This window comes from Cynoglossus semilaevis, chromosome 15, assembly GCF_000523025.1.
Source record: "Cynoglossus semilaevis isolate Cse_v1.0 chromosome 15, Cse_v1.0, whole genome shotgun sequence".
In the NCBI taxonomy this organism is placed as follows: Eukaryota; Metazoa; Chordata; class Actinopteri; order Pleuronectiformes; family Cynoglossidae; genus Cynoglossus; species Cynoglossus semilaevis.
This window is the reverse complement of record NC_024321.1, coordinates 85,792-95,636: the sequence shown is the minus strand read 5'-3', so window position 1 is coordinate 95,636 and position 9,845 is coordinate 85,792. Positions and strand designations below refer to the sequence as shown.

The window sequence follows — 9,845 nt, the reverse complement described above, 5'->3', positions numbered from 1 at the left end:
CTCGAGTCCAAGTGAAGTCACGAGTCATTGATGTTAAAGTCCAAGTCGAGTTCCAAGTCTCTTTACATTTTGTCGAAGTCGAGTCTAAAGTCATCAAATTGATGACTCGAGTCCAAGTCATGAGACTCGAGTCCACACGTCTGATATTTACCCATGACAAAAATGCGCATTCAATGCTGATCCCAGTAGCGTTGGAAAAAAAAATTAAAACTGCATTGTAGTTTCTCTGGTTTTGGTAATTACAGGAGTACTCAGTGTTTAAATAAAACAAACATCATTGGTTCATTCTTTTAACTACTGACATCATCACACAACAACGATACTGCTGGAACTCTTCCTAAAATATGAAGAAATGGTGATTTATGATCAATTTGGAGTGGCCTCTTAATATTTTTTTTTTTCCAGAGCTGTAAATGCACACATGAATGATCTCTGCGACTTTTATATAGCCATTTAATATTTTGTAAAGACTAGGTAAAGCAGGGGTGTCCACACTTTTTCATCTTGGCAGCTACTTTTTTAAATGACCAGGCTAAAGTGATACTTACCTACTTTGAAAACTCAGAATGTATATTGATTCATATAAACTGAGTAGCTTATTATATACATTATATGTTGTACACATCGTACTGTCTGACTCAGTACTTCTATGCTCCATACATTACCCCTAGCGATTAGCATCTTAAAGTAGAATTACATTTATAATTTTAATTATTTTTAAAAAATGTCACTCTTCTTGTTCTACCAGCACTCCCTTTGAGATCTACTGGTAAATCCCGATCTACTTTTTTAGAGTTTTTTTTTCCTTCTCCATAGGGGCTTTCAGAGAAACATTGTGAACTGTGTGTGTGTGTTCTCCCTCTTTAGGCAGAGGTCATGTACAAAAAAAACCCCAAACTACTAAGTCAGCTGCAGCACTGTGAGGAGTCAGGGATCCCACTCGTGGCCATACTGGGGGAACAGGAGCTGAAAGACCAAGTGGTCAAACTCCGTGTGGTGGCCACCAGAGAAGAGGTATGCTCTGAACACTGTACCCCTGCGGTCTGTACCTGTTCGTGTGCTTGCATTAACACCAGGGATGGCTCGATACAACTTTCATGTCTGATACCCATACTGCAACTTCTGACAATGCCGATATCATTCCATACCCTTTTTTTACTCCTTCAGCATGCCATGGGTTGCCTTTGCTCAGGCAATAGTGTGCCCTGTTCATGGCATGTCGCTCAAAGTTACGTTGAGCCCCAATGCCGATCTCATTCCATACCCTTTTTTTTTTCTCCTTCAGCATGCCATGGGCTGCCTTTCCTGAGCCAATAGTGTGCCCTGTTCACGGCATGTCGCTCAAAGTTACGTTGAGCCTATACTAGTTATACCTAGGTAATGGATCGGACGAGCTATAGTTGCCTTTTTCAATATTCAATCCTAAAATGTTTACCGATATGGGACCAATACCAGTATCGTATCATGACATCCCTAATTACCAACACCTTGGCGAATTGAATACTGTTGAGAACCTGATAACATGTATATTTGTATCTGTACAAACCACTGTATGAGTTACTGCCACCTAGTGACTGGAGGCTTGTTATCATTTACACATTACAGCAGTACAACTTTGTCCAGCGTGCCATATTTTATTGGAAGCCCCTGATCTCCCTTCGTTTAAAGCTCGCTTTAAACTACTACCTTGGTTTAAAGTACTGTTTTAACCTCTTTTAACTCTTCTCATTTTTATTTCATGCATTTCCAAACGTATGTATACACACTAAGAATAAATCGCAGTCTGTGGCTTTAGACCTAACCTCTGGACCTATCTGTCTTTCTTTTGCCAGTTGGATATTCCCCGGGCTGATCTGATCAGTGAGATCAGGAAGAGGACTTCGGCAGCATAGTCATTCAACTGAGACGGCTGTTTCAAACAGAACAACATTTAGCCAGTTCAGCCGTTTGTAGTTTTTTTTCAAACAGATCGTCGAGCCTGAATTAAAGAATGAAACTCTTTTAAAGTAAGATGATTTACATGGCTGCATAAGTGTCTCAATAAACGGTTGTAACCCCTACCTGCTCAGTAGTCTGTTGTTCCCTGGTGTTGTTTGCCAATGTGTGCAGAATGATACATTTTGTCTTGACTTGATTCTGATTGAGCAGATGCTAATTGTGCTAGAAATTACATCATCCATTAAAATGTTAGCGTTGAGTGTTGGAGTACTTCCTGAATGTGTTTGTACATCACCTTAATGGACCTTTCAACTAAATGATCCCTAGATAAAGGGAACCAATTATAGCTATTGTCAGAGAAAAGGCAGGGTCCATCGTGAAAACCTAAATCATGGTTGGCGTTAAACATTTTCCCTCTGCAAAATGAATAGGTGGAATTATTAAAGTGGTTTTATTAATATGCTTTAACCCTTCAAACACTAGGGCTCAAAATATTTAATGATAACAGGTTCACAGTGGCTTTTTATTTTGCAAATGTATGTAGAAGAATTCAGACCAACTAACCAGAACACTTTTTTCAGTCTGTTTTACTAAAACAATTCAACATTAACAAACAACGGCATGCATAAAACAAACGTAAAACAATGTAACCAGCACTTCTAATTAAAACATGCATAATTCAGCAAACTCGGAAACCACAGCAATACGAAACATGATTAGAAACATTCTGTAGAAAGAAAAATAATAAGTTGGAGCTCATTACAGGCTGAACTGACCACGGAAGAATTTCTGCATGACCTGCTGTACTGCAGCCTGCCGAGCATCCTCTAGCACGCTGATGGCACAGGGTCCTGGCAGGACCATGACCCTGCCTGTGAAGGGTGCGGTTACCATTGGAATGTGCACTTTGTAGTTGAAGTGAAGGAATCCATCGACTGCTGCATGACAGAGGATCACGTCACAGCGTGGCTTTACAACATCAAGCAACTTACACAGCTTGTGCAGCCGCATCGCCCGTTCTTCCTGAGACAATTGCTGCGCTCTGGGAGCGGAGGGAGAAGAGGAGGAAAGAAGCAGGTGGGCCGTGGGGCATTCTGCTGTTGTTGGGGAGCGTGGCACATTGGGTGCAGAAGCCACGTGGGCAGAATGATTCAAACCAGGTGGGGCAGGAATGGTGCCAAGATGCCGCTTGCTCAGCGTCAAAGGTGGCTCATTGTGGTTTGGATTCAGAGCTGTCTGCCACTTGACTAAGATGGTCAATGCAAACCTCTTTTGAAAAGCTGAACATTAACAGAAGAGGACATACAAAGGGTAATGCAGCCAGTTGGTTAGAACCTTAATGGATTTAAGCTTCATCAGCCGAGGCTTACCCACCTTCAGCCAGCACCTTTTTGGCCATGGAGGCAGCATGATGAGAAGTGAAGACCAACGTGGCCCACTTCCCATCCATGTCCATCCTCAGAGACACACTATCCACCCCTTCCACCATCATCTCCAGCACCTGCATAAGGATGAGTCATTCATTTACATTATTTAAATACTGTATACAGTATAATCTTTAAGGCCACATTAAGCCCTAAAACTGATACAACATTTTTCGAAATGGCAACTCTAAAAGTACCTATGCCTACGGGCTAACTTGCCATGTAATTGTAGATATATAGATAGATAGAACTTTATATTTGACTTGCCATGTAATGGTAGATATATAGATAGATAGAACTTTATAAATCCCTCGGTGAGACATTGAGGCTCCAGCAGCGGTACAGCACCAGAAAGAAACATACAGGAACAACACAAGAATAAAATAGATTGTAATAGAATGTTATTGTTGTCATATTTAATGTTATTATTCAAGTGTGTATTATTACTTTTTAAATTCTATATACTAAAGTATACCACATTATCAGCATGGTATGTATATAAATATATATAAGAAAGTATAAATATATATAATCAGTTACATAACAATACATGATAGTTTGAATATGTAGCAGTATTGCTAGTTTAGATAACAGTTTCAATACATAAACAGTCTGAATAGTTCAAATAAACAGTTTCGGCTAGATCGAATCGATAGATCCTCTCTCTGGGTCAAAGTCGAGCCGTTCTTTGGACCTAACCTTTGACCTATTTGTTCTTTAGTCTAAAGAAATTTAAAATTACAATTTTAACCATCTTACTACCAACAACATCAGCAGCAAAGACTAGGTGCAGGAGACACGTTCAAAGTTGGGAAGCTTTTTGCATTTGCCATCAGGATGTTCTGACAGTGTAAACATCTTAAATTTAAATGCAGTTTTTTTTAATAATTTTTCTTTTTATATTTTGTTCTTGTTCCTGCCTGGTCTGAGTAAGATATTTTAATTACAATGGTTTTAAGATTTATTTCAGGTGACACAAGAATGACAATATCATTCTTGTTTCATTTGTGTTGCAATGGAATTGATTTTGTTACTGCTGTCTGGAAGAAAAAAAAAGCTCATCTAGTCTTGATATTCTAAACTGCTGTATGTTAAAATATACACCTTCACACATTTTTCATTCAATTTACAGCTAGTGTCAAGTGTCGAATATGCTGAGATCTTCATTGGGAGTAACCAGAATGGACAGGATTAGAAGAGACAGGGAGATAAAAGGAAACAATTAAGATCCTTCTGGTCTTTGGAATGCAACACAAACCACTACACCTTTAATAGCTTGTCATGCGTCATAGTGATTGGCAGCGTTCCAATATAGAGGTTTCTCTTCTCAGTGCTGTAACACACACTAATGTTAGCCCCGGGCACCAGCACATGTCCGTGAAGCTTGAAGATGGCCTGAGCAGCTACGGCGGATGAGCTGTACTTGGCGTAAGCAAAACCACGGTTCTGCCCACTGAAGTTCATCATCAGCCTGAACTCCCACAGAGGTCCTACAGAGCTGAAGAGAGGAATGAGCAGGTCCTCGTAAACGTCACGTGGGAGCCGGCTGATAAAGACCTCACATCCGGCACCTGGAACCGGGCCATTCCACTCTAACAACAAAAATCAATAGATGGAGGTGAAGTTATTATTACAGTTTTAAATAATCGTGCCTTCAATTACTCCTTAGCCTATAGAATATCACACAATTTCATCACCTGCAGTGTATACTGTAATTTCCGGGCTATAAGCTGCTACTTTTTTTCCCCCCCACACGCTTTGAGCCCTGCGGCTTAAACAATGATATGGCCTATTTATTGATTTTCATACCGCTAGCGATCAATGACTTTTCTGGTAGGTTACTGTGTGTTATACTAGTAGCGTATGTCTGTCTGTGAATGGTTGTGTGCGTATATATGTGCGTTGAGCGCGCGCAAGAGAGAACGGTGGCGAAAGTTGAGAGCAGTTTGAGCTCTGTCATGTTGAAGCCTGTGTTGGTTATACAGTAGCTGTTAAAACACTTTATGTACTTTTGTGCTTGGTGTGGTTGAAAATACTGTTTAAATAAAGAGTTTTAGGGCAGTGTTGCCTGTACAGCTTAACAAGATGGATAACTGTGCAGTGTATGTAGCCATCATCTCAAGACACCAGTCAACTTCTCACATACTTCTCCTCAAGTTGTATCAGCAGGGGGCACATTAAAGTATGTCTATGAATATTCTCAGTCATCCAGGTCATGGTTGAAGGTTGAAGAGTTCTGTTAGGCCACTGGATTCCATGTCCTGTTGTCTTCTTCAACCTTAACTAAAGTAACTAATTAAGAACATTTGAAAAGTGTGATACTTTTCAAAAGCCCTGTTTTCACTGCTGGCAAGACTGATAGATATGAAAACTTAACGCAACAAATAAAGCTTTGCCATATTGAAGAACCTATGGTCTATCAAATATAGATTTATTGATCATTTGTACTATGATCACGAAGAGTTAGATCATTGTTAAAGTGTTGTAATTGTTATAGATTTTGTCACGGATCCCTTTGAGAACCTTCACTTTCTTACCATGTGCTGAAAGTTACCACATAAAACACTTCACTCACCTTCAGGTGGTCCTCCATATTTCCTTTGACCATTTATTTGAGTCAGTTTAGTGTTGGTTGCTTTTACCCACGTGTTAAATGCTTGTATGCGCTCAGGGTTCATCACCTAATGAAAAAAAACACCAGACAGCTTCTAAGTAATTTGACCTTAGCTAACAGTAAAATGAATTAAGAATATAACAAAATTAAAATATCCTATACAATCAGAGGACTATGAAAATCAGCAACAAACCTCACATACCATCAAGATATGTATATATTGCCATAGCAATCATTTGTTTTGAAGCATTGCACAAACAAATACTTGAGTCCAATCACCCGAAACCAAATTGTAAAGTTTTAAAAGAAATGGTGACTAAAACTTATTAAACATATTTTACCCTTAGATAAAATACTCTATCAAAGTAAATGTATTCTGTTTGCTTAATATTATTACCAATTCGCTCATTTTCAATCTGTTCAGAGTCAAGGCTTTATATAAATATAAAAATGACTACTGACGTATTGAAGATAGGACGAAATACCATAGCGTTGGCCTAGATCCTGGTTGTATCAGTGAACGGTATAGTGCGAAGAAAAACACGAAAATAGTTGACAAGTATCGATACTTTAATATGAGTCACGGTCATAAACTGACATCTGATGACCGAAGTTTCTACGGCCCAAAAAGCAGGTGAAGTTTAGACACTGAGGAGAATGGCATTACGTTTGATGCGACCGCCATTTTGCAACCGCCAAAATACTTAAGTTCTAATCAACCTCGCCAACACGAGACAAATAATGAAACACCGACCTTTTATTGTATTTGCGTCTGCACTATCTGCGTTTAAAAACTTTTTTTGTTTACTCTTAACACTTACCTCGCAGTGCATCACACTTTCCATCATTTCTACCATGACTGCGGTCAAAGATGTTTGTTTTAATGCAGTGGTGTTCACACATTCCACGCTGAGCCCAACCACAGTAGAACATGGAAGCGGGGGTGACCACATAGGCAATTTATATCTAAATGAGGAAAAGGGAATTGTGGACAACTGATCCATCATCAATACAGATATTATTAATATATAATTCTTTTGTTGCTTTCATTTTGACAACAACGGAAATAAAAAATACAAATATTTACGTATTTAACTTTCTCTACACTGTGTTGAACGCTGACCAATCACGTTGTGTAGTGCTGAAAAGAGTGAGTCCCAACCGCTGTGGCGCGGCACGAGTGTACGGAAAGATCACCAGGTGTAAATAATCAAAATTTCCTTAATTGGTCTAAAAATAGTATTTATTTACTACAAATAATTTATCTTAGTTCGTATGTGCCATAGTTTTTCCTTAATTGGTCGAAAAATAGTATTTTTTATTTACTACAAATCATTTATCTTAGTTCGTATGTGCCATAGTGAAAGGTATAGCGGTTTAATACTCCCACTAGGCAGAACCAGATGATTATGAAAATAAAATAATTAATTAAAAAACAGCAGTTGAAGACCTTTGGATGTCTTTCTTCAATTCCTGCGAGTGTATCAGCATACTAAAACACCCAGGTTTTACAGCAAGTAAGCAAACTTTGACTAAATCGTAAGTTGGAACTTTACCTGATTTTGTTCTATAGAAGAGCTTGAAGCAATGTTTCTAATGTAGCATTTGACTCAAAAAGGTTGGGAAACACTGGTTTGGAACCATTCAATTATAACCCTACAGAATAACAGAACCTGTGTTGAATGTAATTTAGAGAATTTCCATCATAACTGTTGGTCAGGTCTTCTTCTTTTTTTCTTTATCAATGATGTTTTTGTTAATGTTGCAACAGTAAGTGCACAAAAAAGTTTAGCATAATGTAGTTGCATTTATTTAGTAGATAGCTTTTCAGAATGAAAACATATTGCATGACACAACTGCTGATGTAATATTAGCTGACACGACAATAGCAATTTCTTCCATAATCATGAAACACAATCTACTTTTTAATCTCCCTTTTTAAAACAAAAAATATGAATTCTCTATTCCATCAAATATTGGAATTTACCATTTTTACCAGGCTTTAAAGATTATTTAAAACGTATTAGGCCATAATAGACTCGTGCATGAATATCCTATCACATCAGATGCCTTTGTATCACAGTAAATGAGAGGGGGGGAAAAGGAAAGGAAAATTCCCTTTCCTTTAATCCCACCTTGTTTATTTGTTACATTTGAGGGCGTATTTGAGGGGGGCAGTGGTGCAGGGGGCAGTGGTGAATTACAACATCAACAGCGCCCTCGAGTGTCCAACGTAAGTCACTGCTCTTTTCCACAAATCTGCGTCCCTATTGATCTTTTTACATATAAATGCCTTATAATCATGTGCGCCTTATAAATAATAATAAATAAGCCGCAAATAAATTAAATAAATACTGCCTTTATTCTTACCACAGACAGGAAAATAATGCAAACTGCATTTCGTTGCTCTGTACTTGTGACATGTGCAATGACAATAAAGTTGAATTCTGTTCTATTCTAATTGGCTATCGAGCTAGGGAGGCAACAAACGCTTCAAGCGAACGCCTTAATATGAAAAAAAATAAAATAAAAGTTAATGACAACGATAATTTCAGGAGCGGCCCCTGCTGTATTCCTCATGAACTGCAAGTGTTTCAACTTCCAGGTTCAGTCTTTGCCCTAGAAAAGCAAGACGTTGAAAAAGTATGAAAAAGAAAGAGCACCTCCGTCTGGTCAAAAAAGCTTACAGCACCTGGTATTCCCAGGCGGTCTCCCATCCAAGTACTAACCAGGCCCGACCCTGCTGAGCTTCCGAGATCAGACGAGATCGGGCGTGTTCAGGGTGGTATGGCCGTAAGCGAGAGCTGTAGAGAAAAACGGGCTTTTTATAGGCCACCTTTCATTGTGTTCTCACCAGTGGGAGTACAATCTTAGTTCGATAAAAGATACACTCGAGTTCATTGTTTTCAAAACTGCCATTCAAGTTGAGATTTCAACTATAAAAAGGTATTACTATTTTTTAAGGCAAATTAGTCCATTTTCAAGATTTTTTTTTTCAAAGACTTTTTCAGAATCGTTGCCCCAGCAGAGTTCTCAGTTTTTACATTAAAGAAACTGTAATGTAAAAACTTGAATTTTATTGTTTCGTCTTGTCACCTACAAAACATTGCCTTCCAATACACTGCATGACTTATTGAAAACTAAGCTAAAGCAATATCTGTATCGCACCCAGTTTTGGAGAGTACACAAATTAAAATACTTTGTGTCAATTTGTATCAATGGAATTTGGACAATCATAATCAAACAAGCCCATTGGTTGAACCAAATAGACATTTCTACATTTAAACAAGTCCAAATATGATGGATAAAGAGAGGGTAGTGTTGATAAAAATATAAATAACATCTGCAAGTCACCAACAGGAAATACTCCTTGAAACACTGTACAGATTTATTACATTCAAAAGTCGCTGTAAAAACCAACAGTAGCCAGTTATAAATCCCTGGACCATTACACCAACTTATTAATTATTAAAAAATTACCCGCTTCCGACAATTTTAAAATGAGTTGTTGTTTTTGACAGCGTACGTCTTCTTCCACCACTTGCCAAATAAACCTTTCTTCAATGTTTTCTTGTCCATATCCCAGCTTGCTTTGTTGAGGGGAGCGATGATCAGGAGGGCAGTGCCAGAAGGCTTCACCTTTACTGTCAGGTTCGTGGTTGGAGTCTGGATGCCCAGTTCCTGATACGTAGGAAGGATCTGTGTGACGTTACACACCTTGGTACAGTATTTCCAGGTGGGACTGGAGCTGATGAGGAATTCTCTAGGGTAACCAATCTCGTAGTTGTTAAGAATGGCGATAGCCAGGCGGTTTTTCGACAACCGCCGCTCCCACAGCTCAAAGAAGTTCACCTGCCGAAAAATTGACA

The 9,845-nt window shown here is 38.6% G+C and overlaps 3 protein-coding genes and 1 non-coding gene across 7 annotated transcripts in view; 1 reads left to right on the top strand and 3 right to left on the bottom strand.

Moving 5' to 3' along the window:
* The window catches only part of hars (histidyl-tRNA synthetase), a 9,960-nt gene extending 7,900 nt beyond the window's left edge, over positions 1 to 2,060 (top strand). For both annotated transcript variants that reach the window (XM_008326397.3, XM_008326396.2), the window contains exons 12-13: positions 868 to 1,014; positions 1,833 to 2,060. In XM_008326397.3, coding sequence (XP_008324619.1) covers positions 868 to 1,014; positions 1,833 to 1,892 — 207 coding nt within the window. In that variant the 3' untranslated portion in view covers positions 1,893 to 2,060. The remainder of the gene's footprint in view (positions 1 to 867; positions 1,015 to 1,832) is intronic.
* Positions 2,061 to 2,191: 131 nt separating this feature from the next.
* On the bottom strand, positions 2,192 to 7,212 carry dnd1 (DND microRNA-mediated repression inhibitor 1). Of its 3 annotated transcripts, none has more exons than XM_008326401.3 (6): positions 7,064 to 7,212; positions 6,798 to 6,942; positions 5,938 to 6,043; positions 4,629 to 4,954; positions 3,313 to 3,439; positions 2,192 to 3,218 (listed from the first exon to the last, which is right to left on the bottom strand). In XM_008326401.3, the coding sequence occupies exons 2-6, from the start codon at positions 6,927 to 6,929 to the stop codon at positions 2,698 to 2,700; spliced, it is 1,212 nt and encodes a 403-aa protein (XP_008324623.1). In that variant the 5' UTR covers positions 6,930 to 6,942; positions 7,064 to 7,212; the 3' UTR covers positions 2,192 to 2,697. The 3 variants fall into 3 exon arrangements, with proteins under 3 accessions (XP_008324623.1, XP_008324622.1, XP_008324621.1); XM_008326400.3 differs by having other exon boundaries at positions 7,100 to 7,200; XM_008326399.3 differs by having other exon boundaries at positions 6,798 to 7,158.
* A 1,444-nt stretch (positions 7,213 to 8,656) lies between these two features.
* On the bottom strand, positions 8,657 to 8,775 carry LOC112488252 (5S ribosomal RNA). Its single transcript, XR_003052108.1, has one exon. It is a non-coding gene; the product is annotated as a 5S ribosomal RNA (ribosomal RNA).
* Positions 8,776 to 8,995: 220 nt separating this feature from the next.
* Positions 8,996 to 9,845, bottom strand: part of gla (galactosidase, alpha) — a 5,844-nt gene continuing 4,994 nt past the window's right edge. Inside the window, exon 7 of the mRNA XM_008326403.3 lies at positions 8,996 to 9,828. Coding sequence (XP_008324625.1) covers positions 9,472 to 9,828 — 357 coding nt within the window. The 3' untranslated portion in view covers positions 8,996 to 9,471. The remainder of the gene's footprint in view (positions 9,829 to 9,845) is intronic.

What these genes read in the sequence shown, in the direction of transcription:
- dnd1 (XM_008326399.3), bottom strand. Translation starts at nt 6,983, where the DNA reads ATGATGGATCAGTTGTCCACAATTCCCTTTTCCTCATTTAGATATAAA. An exon ending in AAAGTGTGATGCACTGCGAG is followed by an intron (nt 6,044 to 6,797) that starts GTAAGTGTTAAG and finishes TTTTTTCATTAG; the next exon opens with GTGATGAACCCTGAGCGCAT. An exon ending in CGCATGACAAGCTATTAAAG is followed by an intron (nt 3,440 to 4,628) that starts GTGTAGTGGTTT and finishes ATCCTTATGCAG; the next exon opens with GTGCTGGAGATGATGGTGGA.